Source organism: Indicator indicator, chromosome 10, assembly GCF_027791375.1.
Source record: "Indicator indicator isolate 239-I01 chromosome 10, UM_Iind_1.1, whole genome shotgun sequence".
Lineage (NCBI taxonomy): Eukaryota > Metazoa > Chordata > Aves > Piciformes > Indicatoridae > Indicator > Indicator indicator.
This window is the reverse complement of record NC_072019.1, coordinates 661,951-682,812: the sequence shown is the minus strand read 5'-3', so window position 1 is coordinate 682,812 and position 20,862 is coordinate 661,951. Positions and strand designations below refer to the sequence as shown.

At 55.0% G+C, this 20,862-nt stretch overlaps 3 protein-coding genes across 3 annotated transcripts in view; all 3 read left to right on the top strand.

The window, feature by feature from the left end:
* Positions 1–9,489, top strand: part of NOTCH2 (notch receptor 2) — a 103,876-nt gene extending 94,387 nt beyond the window's left edge. The window contains exons 34-37 of the mRNA XM_054384186.1: positions 3,709–4,010; positions 6,250–6,397; positions 6,889–6,986; positions 8,146–9,489. Coding sequence (XP_054240161.1) covers positions 3,709–4,010; positions 6,250–6,397; positions 6,889–6,986; positions 8,146–9,489 — 1,892 coding nt within the window. The remainder of the gene's footprint in view (positions 1–3,708; positions 4,011–6,249; positions 6,398–6,888; positions 6,987–8,145) is intronic.
* A 4,346-nt stretch (positions 9,490–13,835) lies between these two features.
* REG4 (regenerating family member 4) lies at positions 13,836–16,336 on the top strand. Its single transcript, XM_054384184.1, has 8 exons — positions 13,836–13,944; positions 14,076–14,159; positions 14,641–14,669; positions 15,315–15,402; positions 15,522–15,619; positions 15,703–15,840; positions 15,920–16,025; positions 16,185–16,336. The coding sequence occupies exons 1-8, from the start codon at positions 13,836–13,838 to the stop codon at positions 16,256–16,258; spliced, it is 726 nt and encodes a 241-aa protein (XP_054240159.1). The 3' UTR covers positions 16,259–16,336.
* Positions 16,337–17,476: 1,140 nt separating this feature from the next.
* On the top strand, positions 17,477–20,769 carry HMGCS2 (3-hydroxy-3-methylglutaryl-CoA synthase 2). The gene is made up of 9 exons (XM_054384148.1): positions 17,477–17,589; positions 17,825–18,264; positions 18,534–18,659; positions 18,915–19,079; positions 19,150–19,318; positions 19,404–19,574; positions 20,060–20,166; positions 20,273–20,398; positions 20,480–20,769. Exons 1-9 carry the CDS (start codon positions 17,477–17,479, stop codon positions 20,584–20,586), a joined length of 1,524 nt encoding a protein of 507 aa, XP_054240123.1. The 3' UTR covers positions 20,587–20,769.
* The last annotated feature ends 93 nt before the right edge of the window (positions 20,770–20,862 follow it).

Sequence of the window (20,862 nt, the reverse complement as noted above, 5' to 3'; positions counted from 1 at the left end):
GCAGCATCAGAAGGAAGCAGCTCAGTTACTGTCAGGGGAAGAAGTAATTTTAAAAGCCTGAGAAGTGTTGGAGTGATGGGTTAGTAAGGAGAGGGAGGATTCTTCACAGTTAGTGGAACTATTCATCTGCCATGGCCACCTTCCTCTTCCTCTCTGGGCACAGGGAAGAAACAGGCACTTCTGAGAGGCAGTTCATGTCTGTCTCGAGCAGCAGGCTCCTGAAAACTGGGTGGCTCACACTCCAGGAAATGCTTCTCTGCCCTTCATTACAAAGGGTATTGAGGATGAGTGACTTGTGTGCAGGTGCTTGGGCTGGAGACATCTGGAGCTGGGTGAGTTAGATCCTGGCCATAGGTCCAGGTGGGCAGATAGAACAGTAGAGAGAGGAGAGGGAAGTTGGAACACCTTGGTGTACCAAAGGATTGTTCCCTCTCTTAACCTGGGTGATCGGTTGGTCTGGATGATCTTGGAGGTCTCTTCCAACCTGGTTGATTCTATGATTCTAACACCTCTGCAGCCTCTGAGTTTAGGGGGATCCAAGAGGTTCACTCTCCTACAAAAGTACTGCCTGGATGGAGACTTGGTCAGTGGGTTCTCCACATCCCAGCTTTCAGCATATTGTGCCAGCATGAGTATTCAGTTGTACCTGCCTGATGAACTTCTGCCTTTACCATCTTACTCCAAGTTTTACATCTGCCCAGGGGCTGTCTTGTTGAAAGAGAGCAAACAGAAGAGGTTCTATAAAATGCTGCTACCACCTTTGCCTCCCCATGCTGTTCTTTCCCTCTGTTCCCCAGAGTGGTGAGGACGTGCTTTTCATTGGAGTTATTGTGAGTGTGTAACCAGGGAAATGCAATTACAGGGCAGAATTGGTAACACCACCTATAATTAAAACTGATTAACTGTCCCTATTATATGCCCCTCTTTTTCAGTTACTAAAACTTCAGTGGTTCAGACTGGAATTTTCCATGCTGTGTGTTTGCCTCCAGCTGGATCCTTTGGGGTTCTTTTGCAGCTCTTTCAGAGAACAAGCTGGAAGCAGGAAAAGAGACATTGTGTCCACATCTTTTCTTTTTTTTTTTTTCTTCCTAGTAGTCCATCAAGCAACTAATTGTGATGTGCTGCTGGGATGTGCTTTTTGCTGGTCTCATAAAACCACCCATGTGTGGCCAGCTTACAAAGCTCTGAAAAGAGCTGCACATACCTGAGACACTTTTTGGAGGGTGGCCACTAATTTTTCCAAGGATTTAATGCAGACTATAGCTGTGTCCCTGTAGAGCAGCTAAGCATGATCTGTCCGGAACAACTGTAGTGAGTGAGCAAGCAAGACCTTTCTTGTGAATGGTTTTCCCAGGGCTGTGGTGCTGGAGAAAAGGAAAGCTTCTTTCTGTGCTCCGTCTCTCTGCTCTTTGTGTTGGGGCAGTACGGAGGAGACCACAGCCTGACCTGAATACTGAGAAGTGTTCACTTGGGACAAGGAGGCAGAGCCAGCAGTGGGAGGGAGAAGGATAAAAGGGGAGGTATAGCCTTGGACAACTGTCAAAGAGGGTCTATAGACAGGACTGAGTCTTGGAACTGAACCCAGGTCCTTACGTCAGCACTGCTGCTGTCCAACTGCTCCTGAGAAGACAGCTCTGTGCAAGGCAGTGTCCCCTGTGCTTGGAAGCCACTAGGAGGAGCATGCAGGCTGCTGCTGCTGCCACCAGCCTGCTGCTGCCACCAGCCTGCCTCTGTGCCCCCCTCTGCCCCTGCCTCACACTGTGCCTGGTGGCAGAATGGTGGACTTGCAGGAAGTTTTGAAACTGCCCTAAGATAGTCAAAAAAGCTAGGTGATCAGAAGGTAAGAAATGGGAGCAGGACATTAGAGCTCTCTCTTTTATTTTCAGTAGGAGATCATCAGCTTGTTTATCAGCACAGAATCCTCATTCTGCTGCATGGCTTTCTGCAGGGCTCAGGCACTTCATTCAGTGCAGACAGAGCTGTGCAGGCAGGGAATCACAGAATTGTCAGGGTTGGAAAGGACCTCGACAATCATCTAGTTCCAACCCCCCTGCCATGGGCAGGGAAGCTGTTGTCTCTAGGGTCCAGGAAGGTTCCCTGCTTGTTCACGGACTAAATCAGTTGCTGAAAGAGTATCTTGAATTTTCAGGAGGTTTAGATTTGTTAATAGGAAAAAATTCTTCACCAGAAAGGTTGTCAAACATTGGAAGAGGCTGCCCAGGGAAGCAGTGGAGTCGTCATCCCTGGAGGTATTTAAAAGATGTGTAGGTGTGACGCTTAGGGACAGGGTCTGTCAGCGACCTGGCAGTGCTGGGTTGGACACAATGATCTTAAAGTTCTCTTCCAACCATAATCGCTCTAATTCTGTTAGTGACCTATATTGGAGAAGCAAAATCTGTGTTCACCTTTGCAGAGCTCCAGTGAGGCACTTGGAATCACAGAATTGTTTTGGTTAGCAGAGATGATTCACTCCTGCTGTCATCTCAGTCCCTCTTACTTTCTAGGTGCCTATGGTCAAGTAAAGCAGTAAAAGCAGTAAGCAAACATTAGCATCTACAGGTGAAGTCTTTGGTTTGAGACAGTGAATATCTTGAGAGATTCAGTCTGCTGAATGACTCAGCATTTGATGGAGTGCTGAAAATATATGGAGGTGTTCTAGATCTTAATTACGCTACATCAGGGGTGGTATAGCGAAAGACCAGCAGCATGAGAGAGTCTTCCTGGACCAAACCCTCTGATCAGGGAGCTAAGTTAAATTAGAGGATTGAAGAAGCATGATTGAGTGAATGTGAATTTAGCCTTTGTAGATGTCCCATCTGTGTGAGCCCCCATCACTGGAGGCTTATGGAGAGATAGGAACCCAGCATCTTCCAAAGCACTTGAACTGTGTGAGACTTCCAGCAGTCTGCATCTGTGGGCAGTCCGTGGTGCCATGGAAGGTTGCATGAGGACATTGTGCATGTGTAGGGTGTTGCTGGTACACCATTCATTAATATTGGAGGAGATCCTGTTCCATGTCCCTTCCTACACAGTGTACTATTGGAAAGCACAGAGCATGCTTGGTCAGTTGCTAAGGGCTTTGATGGTGGATGTTACACAAAGCAGGATGAGGCTGGTTCAGCCTCATTTCTGGGGCATTTTCCAGCTTTGAGAAATTGTCTATCCCAGCTTCAGGGACCATCTCGTGAAGGCTTTGGTGTGTAACATATATGAAAGCTTTCATCTGCGTTTTGCTTCAGGTCAATATCTGCAAAATGCCACCAATAATCAGTGGCTAGATGGGCAGTTATTTTCCTTTGTCAGTTGTTTCTTCTCCCCAGGTATGTGACCAGAGCATCCACGTGAATAGTTACACAGGGGAAGGCTTTTACTTTTATAGCCCTTGCTCCTCTTTAGGAATTCAGCTAGCCTTTATATTTTTGAGGAAGTTTTCCACTTCAGCAGCAAACCCGTTTTGTTTTGTTTTGTTTCGTGATGCTTTTTCTTATTTGAGAAGTTCTCTTGGGGCTGCAGTAGATGGTTGAAGTCCTGCTTGGAAGGAAAGCAGCTCACTCACTCTGTTGGGCTTTAAGATAAGAGAGCAGGCCTGGGTTAAGGTGACTGAAGAGATTGTAGCTGTAGGTGTCCAAGGAGAGAGAACTGTGAGGGCATTCCCTTCCCTTTTGCTGTCTCTCTCAGGTTGCTCTGATGCCATCTCTTCTGTTGCAGACGGCTGTACTCCGCTGATGTTGGCATCCCTGCGCGTGGGCGGCTCCGATATCAGCGAGGATGACGAGGATGCAGAGGATTCCTCAGCAAATATAATCACAGATTTGATCTATCAAGGTGCCAACCTGCAGGCCCAAACAGACCGCACTGGGGAGATGGCACTGCACTTGGCAGCCCGCTACTCGAGAGCAGACGCTGCCAAGCGCTTGCTGGATGCCGGCGCCGACGCCAACGCGCGGGACAACATGGGGCGCACTCCCCTGCATGCAGCCGTGGCTGCTGATGCCCAGGGCGTCTTCCAGGTACAGCTACTGCAGAGCCCCTTGTGGAGCAGCTGGACTCTGGACTTGTGTGGTGGGTTGACAGTAGGCTGAACATGAGCCAGCAACATGCCCAGATGGCCAAGAAGGCCAATGGCATCCTGGCCTGGATCAGGAACAGTGTAGCCAGCAGGAGCAGGGAAGTCATTCTGCCCTGTACTCAGCACTGGTTAGGTCACACCTTGAGTCCGGTGTCCAGTTCTGGGTCCCTCAGTTCAGGAAAGATGTTGAGATTCTGGAATGTGTCCAGAGAAGGGCAGCAAGGCTGGGGGAGGGGTCTGGAGCACAGCCCTATGAGGAGAGGCTGAGGGAGCTGGGGGTGTTTAGCCTGGAGAAGAGGAGGCTCAGGGCAGACCTTACTGCTCTCTACAGCTACCTGAGGGGAGGCTGCAGCCAGGTGGGGGTTGGTCTCTTCTCCCAGGCAACCAGCAACAGAAGGAGAGGACACAGTCTCAAGCTGCACCAGGGGAGGTTTAGGCTAGATGTTAGGAAGACATTCTTCCCAGAAAGAGAGATCAGCCATTGGAATGCACTGCCCAGGGAGGTGGTGGGGGCAGCATTCTTGGAGGTGTTTAAGAAAAGCCTGGATGAGGCACTTGGTGCCATGGTTCAGTTGATTAGATGGTGTTGGTTGATAGGTTGGACTTGATGATCTCAAAGGTCTTTTCCAGCCTGGTTAGTTCTGTGATTTTGTGGCTTGAAAACTACCCTGCAGCTAATTTGGAGAAAATACCCCCAGAATGAAATTGCCAGACCAGCCCAGTTGGAAGCAAATGAAGCTCTGTTTACAAGCAGACTACAATCTAGAGATGTGAAAGGCAATGCATGTGTACAAAGTGTACAATATTTACATGGATTTATAAACAACACAGGACCCCCCCTGGACGAAGCCAAGGGGCTACCAACAGCTTCCCCTTCTCCCCCTCCCGGACAAGGGAGAGAGAGAGGAGAAAAGCAGAGAGTAGCTTTTTAGTACTTAGCCACAACAAGAATGCAACCAAGGTCAGCAACAGCCAAGCAAAAGCCACCAGCTAGAGTGAAGAAGCCAAAAAGAGCAAGAGTTAGTTTATACAACTACTTTTACATCAGTTGTCAGACCAAGGGGATTATTTGGACCTTAACATTATTTTCCCTTTGCATCCAACAGTAATTAGTTTACATTCTATCATTTTCCTACTCAATCTGTGGAAAATTTTCCTAGGCACAGCCTAAAACTACCACAAGCTGTTTGAGCCTGCCCAAGCTGACACCAAGCTGGGAGCAAGTGTCAATCTGCTAGAGGGTAGGAGGGCTCTGCAGAGGGACCTCGACAGGCTGGATAGAAGGGCAGAGTCCAAGGGCCTGAGATTTATCAAGTCTGAGTGCTGGGTTCTGCACTTTGGCCGCAACCCCATGCAGTGCTACAGGCTGGGGACAGAGTGGCTGGAGAGCAGCCAGGCAGAGAGGGACCCGGGGGTACTGGTTGACAGCAGCTGAACATGAGCCAGCAGTGTGCCCAGGTGGCCAAGAGAGCCAATGGCATCCTGGCCTGGCTCAGGAACAGTGTGGCCAGCAGGAGCAGGGAAGTCATTGTGCCCTGTATTCAGCATTGGTTAGGCCACATCTTGAGTTCTGTGTCCAGTTCTGGGCTCCTGTTGAGGTGCCCCTGGGCAGCTGTTGAGTTGCTGGAATGTGTCCAGAGAAGGGCACCAAGGCTGGGGAGGGGTCTGGAGCCAAGGGGAGGTCTGGGCTGGATGTGAGGAAGAAATTCTTCCCAGACAGAGAGACTGGCCATTGGGATGGGCTGCCCAGGGAGGTGGTGGAGTCACCGTCCCTGGAAGTGTTTAAAAAGAGCCTGGATGAGGCACTCAGTGCCATGGTTGAGTTGATTGGATGGTGCTGAGTGAGAGGTTGGACTTGATGATCTCAGAGGTCTTTTCCAGCCTGGTTTTTTCTGTCATTCTGTGAGGTTGCACTCTGCTCACTCACAGCCTTGCTCTTGAGCCTTCCCCAGCATGATGGCCAGGTGAAACTGCACTTTACACCCAGTTTCCTCCGGGTATTTATAGCTTGAAGAGCTCAGCATGCACACACCCTCTGGCATGTGGTTGTTTGCCTCTGTCACCTGCTACCTGGGTCCTTGCATTTCAGCGCTCAGGCTGCATTTTCGTGGTAAAGCTTCCTCAGTTTTGTTCTGTAGTGGTATGAAGAAACCCCAAATCTGTCTTGCCCTGTGGTGCAGATCCTGATCCGTAACAGAGTGACAGACCTGGATGCTCGGATGAACGACGGAACGACACCGCTGATCCTGGCTGCGCGGCTGGCGGTGGAGGGCATGGTGGCAGAGCTCATCAACTGCCAGGCAGATGTGAATGCTGTGGATGACCACGGTAATGGCAGCACAACGTGCTGGGCTGAGGAAGTGTTTGTTCTGGTGCAGGCAAGGAGGGGTGGCCTTCTGGCCTCCCAGAGTGTGGGCTGCTCATTCATTCTGCAGCTGAGTCGGGCACAGGCTCTCCTGAGGAAGTCCTTCTAGCAGTAACAGGCTTGCAGGCTGCTGCACAGGGGCTTGGTTAGACAGTCCTGGCAGAGAAGCAGAAGAAATAATGGGGTTGGATGTACTGCTGTTTTCTGAACTGCAGAGGTGACCCTATGAACAGGTTGTTTAAAACATAAAGCAAAAACCAACCCAGGGCAAGTGCTGAAGGTCCTGTTCAAATCTTGGTGGTATAGAGATGTGTTACTAAGGCTCCCAGAGTGTAAATGTGACTTCAAGACGTGTTCACATGCTCTGTGGTTGCTTTCTTCCCTCAATGTACTCTGTTCATCTTGCTGCTTCAGCAAATACCTCCTCAACTGAAACTGCTGGATTTCCCTACAGGTAAATCTGCTCTTCACTGGGCTGCTGCTGTCAACAACGTGGAAGCAACGTTAGTGCTGCTGAAAAATGGAGCCAACAGAGACATGCAGGATAATAAGGTACAGCAGGGTGTGCTCAGCATGGCTGTGCTTCCTAACCAAAAGCATCTCCCTAGCATCTCTTCAGCCTAGAGAAGACTCTGGGGGCACCTCAGAGCTGCCTTCTGATACCTAAAGGAATCCTACAGGAAGGCTGAAGAGGGACTTTTCATGAAGGTGTCTAGAGACAGGACAAGGGGGAATGGTTTGAAGCTGAGGCAGGTTCAGACTGGATCTTAGGAAGAAGCTCATCAACACAAGGGTGGTGGCACTCTGGAGCAGGCTGCCCAGGGACTTTGTGGATGCCTCCTCCCTGGGGGTGTTTAAGGCCAGGTTGTTTGAGCAGCTGAGTCTAGTTGAGAAGTGTCCCTGCCTATGGTGGAGAGGTTGGGGTAGACCATCTCTAAGGTCCCTTACAACCTGAGCCATTCTCTGATTCTTTACTGTTGGTAGTAAACTAAGTTCAGATTTTCTAAACCAGGTTCTCAGTACAGGTCTTACAAACCTAGACTGTGACTGGAACTGTCCCCAAATCTTGTAGGATTTCTGATATGGGAGAGCAGTTCTCTGGGCATCAGTGCTGTCCTGCGTTTCTTACACTAAAGGAATGCACACAGCCAGTGGTATGTGAGAGCACCACCAGGGTGAAGTGCTGCTGGTGCCGAGCAGCTGGATTCTGGTTAGCAGAGAGATCTGGCAGCACAGCAGCAGTCACATCCTGTTGTGTTTCCAGGGGTCTCAAAGCAGGGCAGATATGAGGGAGAAGCCCCTCTGAGAGAGTCTGCACTGTGCAGATCTCTGTAGCTTCACTGTTAGCTTTTGCTGTGTCTGTTTTTTTTTCTGGGTCTAGGGCTTCTTCCATATTGCGTAGGTCTTTACTGGGCTGACTTAGTCCTCTGTACATTTCCCGCTCAGGGGACAACGAAGGAAAGCACCTTCAAGGACCCAGTCAGAATAATGCACTTCAGGGTGGGATAGTTTAGCCTGTCCTGTGTCCAATCCTGTCTTGTAATCTGCCTTTCTCAGTGGGGATCTCTCAGGATGGGCTGCTCTTCAAGACAATTGATGTGACACTGCATTAAACATTGCTTCCAGGTGTGGCTACGCCACTAAGGGAGCATTAGCTGTAAGTCAGTGCCACCAGAGTGCAGCCACTAAAGTCCTTCTCCTCTGCTTTCAGGAGGAGACCCCCCTATTCCTTGCTGCTCGGGAAGGCAGCTTCGAAGCAGCAAAAATCTTGCTGGACCATTTTGCCAACCGAGACATCACAGACCACATGGACCGCCTGCCCCGGGACGTGGCCCAGGACCGGATGCACCACGACATAGTGCAGCTCCTCAACGAGTACAATGTGGCACACAGCCCCGCCGGGCACCCTGGTGCCATGCTCAACTCTGCCCTCTCCCCGGTCATCTGCGGCCCTAACAGGTCCTTCCTCAACCTGAAGCATGCTTCCTTAAGCAAGAAGTCACGGAAGCCCAATGCCAAAGGCATCATGCCCACAAACCTCACCAAAGACGCCAAGAGGAGGAGGAAGAAGTCCCTGAGTGAGAGCAAAGGGCAGTTTTCAGAGAGCTCCGTGACCCTGTCCCCAGTGGACTCCCTGGAGTCGCCCCACGCCTTTGCATCCGAGCCCACCTCATCTCCAGTGATGCCGTCACCGGGCGTGCTGCACTCGTCACCCAGCTCGCTGCTGAGCGCGGCGCCGGCGCCGGCTGCGCATGCCCTGTCCTTCCCCAACCTGCACGAGATGCAGCCCCTGGGGCGCGGGGCCGGCACGGTGCTGCCCTCGGTCAGCCAGCTGCTGTCGCAGCACAGAACCACCCCTCCCAGCGGCGGGCTGGGCAGGCTGCGGCCGGCCAACGTGGCGGCTGAGTGGATGAACCGCGTGGAGGTGAGCGAGTCCCAGTACAGCGAGATGTTCGGCGTGGTGCCGCAGGTGGTGCACCCCCACCCCGGCCTGCCCCAGCAGAGCGGCCTGCTGCAGGCGGATACCAAGCACATGGCAGTGTCCAGGGAGTCTCTGCCCCCTATCATGACTTTCCAGCTGGTTCCCAAGGGCGGCATAAACCAGCAAGCGCTGCCGCAGCAGGCCCAGCCCAACTGTGCTCAGAACATGGCCGGGCCCCTGAGCTCCATGTACCAGATCCCAGATATAGCTCAGCTGCCCAGCGCCTCGTTCTCCATGGCTGCCATCCCCCAGCAGGACGGGCAGGTGGCTCAGACAGTGCTGCCGGCCTACCACCAGTTCCAGAGCTCAATGGGGAAGTACCCCACGCCTCCCTCGCAGCACAGCTGCTACTCCTCGGCCACGGAACGGACTCCTAGCCACAACCGGCACTTACAGGGGGAGCACCCGTACCTGACTCCGTCACCTGAGTCGCCAGACCAGTGGTCAAGCTCTTCCCCACACTCTGCCTCCGACTGGTCTGACGTGGCCACCAGTCCCAGTAACAACCAGCGCGGGCCGGCGGCCGCCCACATGCCAGAGCAGCAGCGGAGCAACATGCAGGTGTATGCCTGAGGGCTGGCCGAGTTGGAAGCTTGGTTAAAACGGACTCCAGAACTCATGAAGGTCTTCCAGGATGGAAATGAAGAACCATTTTAGTAACCAAGAGTCTTAATGAGCCCGGGCTGCTCTTTCTTCGGAGGGACTGTGCTCACTGTGGGCTTCTCTGCTTTTCTGCTAAACAGGACTGTAGAAGCTGGTGATGGAGAAGACCACCTGGGTCACTTCTAACCCCCTGCCATGCACCTCAGGTGTGACTGCTGCCTGCACTGGACTCTCCAGTCTGCTTTTACACATCTTCCACCGTTTCTCTGGGGAGACAGCTCTTCAGCTTAGTGCATGTCATGGTCCTTTCTCCAGAAACTTAGCCAAAACCAGCTTCGTATCCTTATTTTGTTACTCCTTTTGTTACCCACCTAACCTCTCTCTGAAGCACCTTCTACTAGTTCTCCTTGAGTTCAAGTTGCCTTGACACAGCTCAGAGCTGCACCCATGTTCCCAGACTGCTCCTTCCCATGGTTGCTCTTGCTCAGCAAGCCAGCCGGACTCCCCCAGACACCTGCAGGTCAAGTGACACCTTCTGTCACATAGCTGCATCCTCTCCTCTTCCAGAGCCTTTGTACAAACCCACTAACACCCCATAGCCTTCTCACTGCCTGCTCCCCAGGTATTAGGAGATGATATATGCATATAGTCTACTCTTAGGTCTTTTCCCTCCTGCCCCCCTCCTAAAACCCCTGGTCTGACCTTGTCCTCCCCAGGTGGCCTGTGGGCACATCTCTCCCGTGTTACCATCTTGTATGTCTTCCCTGAGACACACTGACCCTTTTGACACACTACCCTCCCCGTGCCCTTGTCCTCTGCCAGGTGTGCCCATGGACTTCACAGGCTCTGCTGATGGAAGAGATGCCCTGCAACTGACACAGGCCTCTTGCGAAACCCTTGGGACAAGCCCAAGTGTTTCAAACCCTGATAATCCAAGGTCCCAGCGTTCTTGCACAGTACTCCCCTCCCCTCCATCCAAGGGTGGCTGTGTCCTGTCCTCCAGATACCATATGCTGCCTCTTTATCTTCTTATCAAAAAGTGTGGAGGATGTCGTTACATATTTGCAGTGTGTGTCCTCCTGCGTCAGGAGCAGTGTCCAGCCCTGTGAAAAGTGCCTTTTGCTTCAGCCCTGGGGAAGGGCTGTCTTGGCCTTCCCTCCCAGCAAGGAGGCCACAGCACTGGTTCCTCAGCAGGCTTCCAGCAGCAGCGTGCCTGAAGCCAGGAGCTGCACTCGAGCAGCAGAGCAGATATCTCAGCTACTGTCTCAGATACTGGAAACTGTTGCCTGATGCAGTTTTGGTTAAGAGGCTTGGGGCTGTCCTGTGCTCTCAGCTTCAGCCCATCTCAAGGTCAAGGTCTGCCAGCTGAGGTGCCCCACGTGCTCTGTGGGACAGCAGTGCCATTGCTGCTGCAGCTCCCCCAATGTTTTTGGAGTTTCAGAAGCAAGCTGTGGCTGCCCTGAGACAAGCAGCCACTCCTCCTGTTCTGTCCACAAGAGCCATGCTGCCCTGAAGGGCTCTGGACCAGTCAGCAGCTGAAGTGAACTGGGGATGGTTTGCTCCTACCTCTTCGGGAGACCCCTGCAGACACACGTTCCAAAGAGTTGGGGGCTGCCGGCTGCTGCCAAGGGACAGAGCAGCATCCTACCATGTACAGTATTTTCTCTGGTGGCTCTTTCCATTCCAGTCAAGAGCAGAAGCTTTTTCTTGCGGTTCAACTCAATGGTACATGAAGGCAGGGCCTCAGGAGAAGCTGGTTCCCAGGGCCAGCACTTTGGGCTGAAGTTTTTAACTCTGAAGTTACTGCTTTTTACCACATGCCAGCAGCGTTCCCCAGCACACTGCTGGTTTCCCTGAAGTTTAGCTGCAACCGACTTAGACCTCCAGGCCAGAGCCTGCAAGCTGCTGGGAGGTCTGTCCAGGTACATGTTTCACTGCAAATAATGAAGTGTTGCTACGTGGATGCTAAAGAAACAAAGGGCTTTGCCTCCTCAGCCCCAAGTAACCAAGTGCCTTGTTCTGTATGTGGCTGCCTTTCCCAAGAGGAGTGCTCTCTCTCTCTGTGGCACGAAGCCAGCTTGGTGCCTGCCCTGTTAATAATATGATGGCCCTCTGCCTGCCTTGTTTTTTTTTCTTTTTTTTTTTTTTTAACTACTTGTAAAGATAATATCTCCTGAAGGTGGTATTTTATCTCGTTAAGTTGTAGAGTAACCATTCACACTGCAGCCTTTTCCTGTATTAATAATGGAAAAAATATTTGCTTATTTTTACATTTTTTATAAAAGTCTTTTATGAAAATAGTTGCTGCCAAAATGTATTAAGCAATTTTTATCCCCAGAATAAAGAGTATGTGCCCAGCATCAGTGTGCCACTCTTTGTCTTCCCAGCCAATGTGGCACAGCCACTGGACTCTAAAGGACTCATTGGTGCTCAGTGGCTGTTCAGAGCCTTGGCAAGGGAAGGTTCATTAGGACCTCCACAGTTCATGTCACCACTGAGCTTTTGGGGATGGAGGCTGTTCCATGCTGTGGCTCGGAGGTGCCTGAACCCCACCCCTCAACTCCATCCATGGGACCTGAAAGCAGCCTAGTTAAGGTGTAGCAGGAGGATTCTGGGTCCCTTGGTAGCTGAGAAGGGGGCAGTACTCAACAGCCAAGCAGGTGAGCATACTGGGGAGGATGGGGAGAAACTGGCATGTGGCCTTTCTGAAACACTTTGAGTAAGAGCTCTCACAAGTGTGGCAGCTGGAGAAGGGCTGAGGCTGTTGTGCGGCTTTTAGAAAGATGTGAGCAAGCCTGGGTCAGTTGTGGATTCACCTGCCCCCTCATGTCCTGTTTGCTTCCCTGGGCACTTTTTCCAGCTGGGAGGAGGACCCTCATCCTAGAGATGCGACTCCCTCCCTGGCTTTAGCTCGGCTGCTGGTGCACAAAGCTATGTGGTTCCCCAGCCTCTGAAGAGGGGAATCGTGGCTCCTCCATGATGTTTTCAGGCTTTAAACGTTTGACTTTGAACTATTAGAGAGCAAACAGACAATGGCTGCCTTCCTGTGTTCCAAGCAGGGAGGAGCCACTGATGCCCCCAGCTCCAGTAGCCCTCACCTGGCTGGCTTCCAGCTCTTGCTGCGCGCTCGGACAGAGCCAGTAGCTGAATTCCGATGTCTAGCAGGGATAAAGCTGCTTGGGGCATTTGAAGGGTTTAATATTCAAACAGCACAGCTCCTTTATCTTCCAGAAGAGGCAGCTTGGCAAGTACAAACCTCCAGGAAGCTTTCACCCCTCTTCTCCCACAGGTTGTGTATCTGTGCCAAAGTTTAGTGAGCTCTGCTCTGTCTCTGGCACAGCTGTGTTGAGTTTGCTGGTGCTCAAGCTGGGACTTGAAACTGTCTCCTTAGGGACAGCACAAGCTTCTCCCCCTGACTGGGCTGACAAGGGGCTTGTGAAGACTTGTGGTGTTGCATCCAAATAAGCCTAACTGAACCAGCCAGGCAGGGAGCTGAGGCATCCCTTATCTAACCACGAAGTAATTGAGGAGCCTCAGGCTCCTTTGGGGAACTTTTTCATGATTTTTCATTGGAGTCGTCTGGGGGGCTGCTGTGTTTCAAGGGTTTCCCCATGAGTCAGAGTAGCTGATCTCTGTAAGGTGGTTTCTTTCAGAAGAAGTGAAAGTGGGCAGCAGCTGTGCTTGAACACAGGAAGCCTTTACCCTTTGGTCTGGAGAGTTACCTGGCAAACTGACCCGTACTTGAGAGGTCTTGGGAAGCAGTAGCAACTGTATCCCAGTTGTGTGATCCAAGGAGCCAGATCTGATCCTCCTCCTGCCCTGTCATGAAAGCCAGACATGCCTCTGCATGCTGGCATGGAGCTGCTACCTGTGGGCACAGCAGCACTCATGAGCTGCATGTTTCAGCAAAAGCTGCCACAGAGGAGATGTGGGAGTTCCCTGGGGGACAGGGCTGGAGCCTGACAGCCAGCTACAAGCTTTCCACTTTGGGGGAGGTGAGGCTCAGGTCTAGGGCTGGATCCTCTGTGAGTAGCTGCCTCCTGAATAGCTCCCAGTGGTCTCCTCCAAGGGTTTAGAGTGGTGGGGGAAGGAGATCAGCTGTAGCGTTGGCTATAGCGTTGGCTATAGCTGGCAGCAGAGCACTGGTCAGGAGCTGGCAGCTTTGCAGGAGGCCATGAGACAGGCAGCAGGAAGATCTTTCAAAGCTGCTCTGTTATGTTAGGAGCCAGCAAAGTGATGCTTCAGAGCAGCCTGGTCAAAGCTGTAAGGCAGATGAGCTTCAGCTGCCTCCCACTCGTTCAAGAGGACGTCCCGGGATGGGGACCATGGCTGGGAAGCCTGTGTCCGACCATACTATAAAGGGTTCTGACTGCTGGGGTCTAGAGCAGCCTCTGGAGGGCCAGGGCTGCAGGTACCCAACATGGGGTAGGGGTGGCAAGGGCTGCTTCTGCAGGACCTGCCCCTTGCTCCTGGAGGGATGCAGCCTGGTGTAGCCCTGCGTCACTGCCAGGCGTGGGGACTGTTCGCCCCTACCGCTATCTGATGGCACTTGCCAGCCCCCAGCTGCAGGCTGTTCCCACACCCCCGCCTCCTGCATCCAGCTGACAAACATCCTCAGGCAGTTCAAACAAGGGTGGTGTGTGAGTGACGCATGGCAGAGCTGGGCAGGGCGTGGGCTGCCATCCTTGCCTGGGCACGGAGGCAATACCGGCAGGTGGCACCTGTGGCTTGGTTGTTCACCGCGGGGATGCTTCGGCCAAGATCGGGGCAGCCTCACCCTGGGCTCCTGCTAGCCCCCTGTTCAGCCGGGACTGGGGCACTGGACATTCCTGCCTGGTGCCAGGTTGCTCTCAGCTTCAAGATTATCTGTGTGTGTGTGTGATTAACGCTAATTGCAGGGGGTTATTGACTAACTAGGAGAGGTTCTTCCCGTCCTTCACTGGAGAAACATTGAGTGCAAACAGAGCAGAGATATGGGCAGCTTTCCAGCAAAGTGGGGGAGATAGAGGGGAGTCAGCAATAAGATTTTTATGGTGGGAATCACCTGAGCTGGGCAAACACTGCTGCTGGTGAGCACTGGCATATAAAGTGCAGCTCGTCCTGTCTGTGACCCATGAGAAGCCGTTATTCCCCTGATCTCCAGAAAGCAGGTGAGGAGGAGACCCTTGCAGGGTGCCTGGGGCAAGCAGGAGCTGATCCCAGCACTGGAAGCTCCTGGGGAGCTGAGTACTGCTCTTGCTGGATGCAGCAGGCTGCAGCTGTGGACTTCTGCTGCTGCTGGGAGGGGAAGATGAGCCGAGTCTGCAGATCAGCCTGGTGCCCGGGGATTAGCCTGGACAATCGGGAACTGCACTGATGTGGTTCGTTCACACAAACCCTGGCCTGGGGCTGGCAGTGCTACGAGCCTGGGGGGGAAATGCTGCTGAGCATACAGTCCCTGCAGCCCTACCAGCCCTGGCTTTGCTGGTGCCATTGCAGCTGCAGCATGGTGCCAAGGTGGGGCTGGGGTCCCCGTGCTCTCCCCATGTCCCCACAGAGCAGCTTGGCTCATCCAGTCAAGGCTGGAACTCGTGGGGCCAGGACACCATACTGCCAGTGCAGGCTGGGGAAGGCGTACTGGCAGTGACCTATGCCAGGGAGGGGAGAAGGGGAGGCATAGTCCCCAGGGCTGCTGTCTCCTTTAAGCAGCTGAAAGGGGGTAGGTTCAGTCCACAGCATGTCAGGTTTGTAAACTCTGGGCACAGATGACATCCCCTGTCCCCAGGGCCGTGGTGTGACTCCCTGAGCTCTTGCAGGGGACGCTTCCAGGAGCAGAGAGGATGGTGACAGCGGCCAGATTTGCCCTCCTGCTGCTGGGCTGCATGGGGCTCCTGCAGCCAGCCGGTGAGTCCCGTGAGGTGGGGGCCAGTTGCTTTCACAGCAGAGCTGGGTGGGAGCCACGCTGCTCTCTGACCAATGATCCAGGCTGGCCCCCGCCCCTCCCCACGGCTCTCCTTCCACAGGTGCCCGGTACATAGACTACTGCCCCCGGGGCTGGTCCTATTACAAGTTCAGCTGCTTCAAGTACTTCAGTCAGCCTCGGAACTGGGACGAGGCTGAGGTAAGCATACCTCAGGGGTATGCAGGTGGTTGAGGACCTCCCATCTCCTGGGGGTGCCCCAGCACTGATGGCTGTCCCTGCAGAAACACTGCCAGGCCAGCCATGCTGATGCCCACCTGGCTTGGGTGGAGGAGCCCCAGGAAGCAGCCACCTTGCGGAAGGTCATCTCCTACTACCAGCGAGTGCAGCCTGTCTGGCTTGGCCTGCGCTATGGGCAGGAGGTGAGGCAGGGGTGGCCAGGAGTACCAGGGGGCTGAGGGGCAACAGAGCCATGCCTTTGACCCCCATCTCCCTGCACAGAGCCGGGCCTGGCAGTGGGCAAGTGGGAACAAGTACAGCATGAGCAATGGGCTGGCTGGGAACGGTGCCCAAGGGGGAACCTGTGGTGTGCTGACCCACCTCAGCGGTGAGTGCTGAGATCCCACACCCACCTCCGGGGCTTAGTCTCGGCTGGTCTCCAGCTTCCTCCTCCTCCTCTGGATCCTGTACCCCTAGGCCACAAGCAAAGCTGGTGGCCCTGTCCTTTCTGTGGCTCCCACCAACCCCCAGCCCCTCTCTCCGGCAGGCTTCACCGTGTGGTCCAGCACAGACTGTGCCCAGAAGCATCACTACATCTGCAAGTTCACCCCTTCACAATGAGCACAGCCCCTGGGCCCCTGTCGGGGCACAGACTGGCAATGCTCCTCCCTTGCTACCTCTGCTCCTCTTCCCCCCAGACCCTAAAAATAAATCTGTAAAAAAAAGAAACATGTAAGTGCTGTGTGAGCTTGGTGCTGCTGCAACACCTTGGGCTGGTACAGGCAAGGGAGAAGCAGGTGCTGCAGTGGCTGTCTAGATGTCTCCCAGCTTCTGGGGGCTTCAGTGGTACCAGTGCTGATGGAGCTGTTTGAGGTGAGCCCCCGGGAGCTGCAGGGCTCTCCCAGCCAGGCACAGATGTTTGCTCATCCCCAGCCCTCTGGTGCCAAACAGGACAGGTTCCCCTGGGGCGCAGATAGCAGGGACAAGAATGTCTCTGGGGTGCAGGCATGGAGACCCATGGCACAGATGCGGGCAGAAGTGGGAGCTGTCATGGGTATGCAAGTGTGGGGATGGGTTAGGGTCAGGGGATGGATTAGGGTTAGGGGTTGGGTGCCCCACTGGGTGCAGAGGCTCCACAGCAGCCCAGGAGCTGCAGTGCTGCCCCATGGCCGCGTTGATGACATCATTTAGACCAAAGGTCTCTTCTTGTGTCACCGCACTATTGCCACAGGCATCATATGGCTGTTTGTTCTGCTGCTTTGAAGGTAGTTCTGCTCTCACCTAAGTTATGGCATTTTTACCTCCTGGATCTGCAACACATGCTAGAGGTGAACCAAGTCCCAGGCAGCACAGAAGGTGCTGACAACAAAGCTCTGGCCACACTCCGCTCCCTCTCCGGGACCACAGGGGAAGTCAGGGAGGCCGCAGAGCACCTTGCACACCATGCACTGACCACAACCCTGCTGGCAAACTGTGGACACTGGAGCTGCTGCTGCCCTGTGCTATGGGGGGCAGGGCTGCAGGAGAGCCCACCCTGCTGCTCAGGCCTGGCTCCAGCTGAGCACATTCCCAGGCTCTGGTGCACAGGACAGAGACATCTTGCAGCTTCCCCCCTCCAGAGGCAGCGCTGGTTCCACAGTCCCTGTTGTGTTGGCTGGCACTGGGTGACCTTTGAGCACTGGGATGCAGAGTGTTGATAAGGGCCAGGAGGGCTGTGCCGTGCTGCCCTTCAAGTTTATAAAAGCACCGTGCAAAGTCTACCCTGCTGCCTGTCCTGCTGCCTCTGCTACTGCCTGTCCTGCTGTCCGTCCCTCCATCTGTGCAGCGGCCAGGGCAAGGATGCTGCGTTTTGTTGGACGTGCCGTGCGCTGCTGGGGGACAAGGAGGGTGCTGCCAGGACCAGAGCAGGCACCCTGGGAGGCCCAGCACCCCATGGCTGTGCAGAGGGCATGGTGAGCACCCACACAGATGAGGTGGGGTGGAGGCATAGCCAGGGAGAGGTTTGGGAGTTGGTAGTACTTGTAAACCTTGCTGGAGAAGGGGACGCTCTCCTTGCTCAGAGTGTTGCTGGGCACAGGGAATTGGCAGGGATTTGGGGTGCTCGCTGGTGGCATCCCACTGGGGCTACCACCTGTCCCAGAAGCTCGGGGCCATTGTGGGACCGTTGCTGCTCCCTCTTCTCCGCAGCCTCTCCAGCGCTGCCGGGACGGGCACCTGGCCCAAGGATGTGGGCATCCTGGCAATGGAGGTATACTTCCCTGCCCAGTATGTGGAGCAGGAGGAGCTGGAGCGGTACGACGGTGTGGAGGCCGGCAAGTACACACGGGGCTTGGGCCAGAAGCAGATGGGCTTCTGTGCTGCCCACGAAGACATCAACTCCCTGTGCCTGACGGTGGTACAGCGGCTGGTGGAGCGTGGGCGCCTCTCCTGGGATGCCATTGGCCGCTTGGAGGTGGGCACCGAGACCGTCATCGACAAGTCCAAGGCCGTCAAGACCGTCCTCATGCAGCTATTCCGGGACTCAGGCAACACTGACGTGGAGGGCATCGACACTACCAACGCCTGCTATGGGGGCACAGCCTCGCTCTTCAACGCAGCCTCCTGGGTGGAGTCAAGCGCCTGGGACGGTGGGTGGTGGGTGTGGGCAGGGGCCGTGATGTGGAGATCGTGGGGCTGGATGTTGTGAATGGGCGCCATGGGATGGGAGAAGGAGACAGGAGGTGGCCTGAAACCCAAAGGTGCTCCAGCAAGCTTCAAAGGGCGTTGCTGCCCCTTTGACCCCATTCATCGCCTGCCTTGGCTGTGACACTCGACAGCGTGTGGATGGGAGGAGAGAGCCAAGGGATGGAGGCTGCTGCCTGCTGATGGCCCCCCCAGCTTCTCTGTCCTCCCTCAGGTCGCTACGCTGTGGTGGTGTGTGGGGACATCGCTGTCTACGCCACAGGGAATGCTCGGCCCACAGGAGGTGCTGGTGCCATTGCCATGCTGGTGGGACCCAACGCCCCGCTGGTGCTGGAGAGAGGTCAGCATCATGAGACCTTAGGGACTGTGGTCTTGAGGGGTGCTGTCCCTGGGGACAGAGCTGCTCAGCTCCAGAAGCACTGGTTCTGATAGCCCCTGGCTGCTCAGCTCTGAGCATATCCCTGTGAGCACTGCAGAGTGAGCCAGGGAGGCTGTTGGAGGTGGAGCTGGCATGGGTGACAGCACCTGTGGGTGCTTTCCATCCAACTGGGAACCCATGAGACTCCCTGGCAGCTGGGTGTCCCTGTGCCCACAGGCCTGCGGGGAACCCACATGGAACATGCCTATGACTTCTACAAGCCTGACCTGTCCTCTGAGTACCCCGTGGTGGATGGGCAGCTCTCCATCCAGTGCTACCTGCGGGCGCTGGACCGCTGCTATGCTGTGTACCGCCGGAAGGCAGAGAGCCAGTGGCAGCAGGGTAAGTGGTGGCACCTCCGGGGTGCCTATGCCATTCTACTAGCTGCTGACAGCCTCATGTTTCCTCCCAGCTGGCATCCAGCGGCCCTTTACCCTTGATGACTTCAAGTACATCATCTTCCACACCCCCTTCTGCAAGCTGGTGCAGAAGTCGGTGGGGCGGCTGCTGCTGAATGACTTCCTGGCTGCTCCCAACCCTGACACTGCCACTGGACTCTACAAGGGGCTGCAGTCCTTTCGGTGGGTCCCCATGATGTGCCCCCTGGCCCTCAGCATGACTGGAGATGTGCCCGTGTGGGGTTCAGGACAGCTTCTCTCTGTGCAGTGGCCTGAAGCTGGAGGACACCTACACCAGTAAGGACGTGGAGAAGGCATTCCAGGCAGCCAGCCAGGAGATCTTCAACCAAAAGACCAAACCCTCCCTGCTCCTCTCCTCCCGCAACGGCAACATGTACACACCATCCATGTATGGCTGCCTGGCCTCCCTCCTGGCACAGTGAGTCTTCCAGAAAGCTGACTTGGGGGAGCTGGGGGGAGGTCATTTCTGAGAGAGCAGTCCCTGGGCTGGCTGGCTGGAGGGGCAGGTGCCAGCATTCATCATCCCACCCCAGCAGGCATTTGTTTCACAAAATCCCCGGCATGGATGTACCCTGCTCTGTGCTGTCTCCCTGCCAGCCTTTTCATCCCAGCTTTCTGGCACATAAAGCCCTTCTGTCAATGCCGGGAGGATAAAACCTCTCTTGTCATGCCTAGCAGAATGGCAGACCCTGCAGCAAAGGAGCCATGGGAATGGCCAAGCACCAGGGCAGGACATGAGATTCTCCTCCGGGGCTCCCCACCAGTGGCACACTCCAGGGCCATGTGTGCTCGGCAACACGGCCCCGAATCCCAGGACCCCTGTCTGCAGCGGGGCAGGAGGCTGCCCCCTACCCCAGCCCCGCAGCCCCGGATCTTCTCTCACCCCTTAACGTCTCACTGCAGGTCCTCAGCACGGGAGCTGGCTGGCTGCCGGATAGGTGCCTTCTCCTACGGCTCGGGGCTGGCCGCCAGCATGTTCTCCCTGCGCGTCTCGCAGGACGCGGCCCCGGGTGAGCCTCAGCGTGGGAGGGCGGGCCGGGAGGGGAGGTTGGCGCGGGGCTAGGGAGCAGGGGCTGCTGGCAGTGCCATCTCACCCGGGTGGGTCCCCACCGGTAGGCTCAGCCCTGGACAAGCTGATCTCCAGCCTGGCCGACCTGCCGGCTCGCCTGGACGCTCGCAAGCGAGTGGCCCCGCAGGACTTCGCCGAGATCATGAAGCGGCGGGAGGAGACACATCACCTAGGTGAGTGGGGCCGGGGGGATGTGAACCCCCACCTGCTGCCACCCCAGGGCCCCACTGAGCGGCACCACTCCCTCCCCACAGCCAACCACGCTCCCCACGGCTCCCAGGCGGATCTCTTCCCTGGCACCTGGTACCTGACACGGGTGGATGGCAAGTACCGCCGGGAGTATGCCAGGAAGCCCATCTAGAGGGGACCAGAGTGGTGAGCCCTGGGGAAGGGGATGCTCCCCTCCTCACCAGCAGCATTACTCACCCTGAAATCTGGGACTGGCCTCCGTGGGAAACCTCACCTTGGATGTCTGGGAAGCAGCCAGTGGCGCTTCAGGCCCCCAAGCTGGCAGAGACTGTGGTATTTTCTGGACAGACCTGGGCAGCAGGGGGGAATAAAGGCATGGATGAGAAGGCACAGCAGCCTGGCTCTGACTCCTGCTCGTGAGTGGTCACTTCTCACCTCAGGGCCCTTC

Coding starts and splice junctions, on each gene's coding strand:
- REG4 (XM_054384184.1), top strand. CDS start 13,836: ATGGGGACCATGGCTGGGAAGCCTGTGTCCGACCATACTATAAAGGGT. Junction 13,945..14,075: donor CTGCAGGTACCCAACATGGG/GTAGGGGTGGCA, acceptor GGCACTTGCCAG/CCCCCAGCTGCAGGCTGTTC. Junction 15,620..15,702: donor GGAACTGGGACGAGGCTGAG/GTAAGCATACCT, acceptor CTGTCCCTGCAG/AAACACTGCCAGGCCAGCCA.
- HMGCS2 (XM_054384148.1), top strand. CDS start 17,477: ATGCTGCGTTTTGTTGGACGTGCCGTGCGCTGCTGGGGGACAAGGAGG. Junction 17,590..17,824: donor ATGGCTGTGCAGAGGGCATG/GTGAGCACCCAC, acceptor TCTTCTCCGCAG/CCTCTCCAGCGCTGCCGGGA. Junction 18,265..18,533: donor GGAGTCAAGCGCCTGGGACG/GTGGGTGGTGGG, acceptor GTCCTCCCTCAG/GTCGCTACGCTGTGGTGGTG.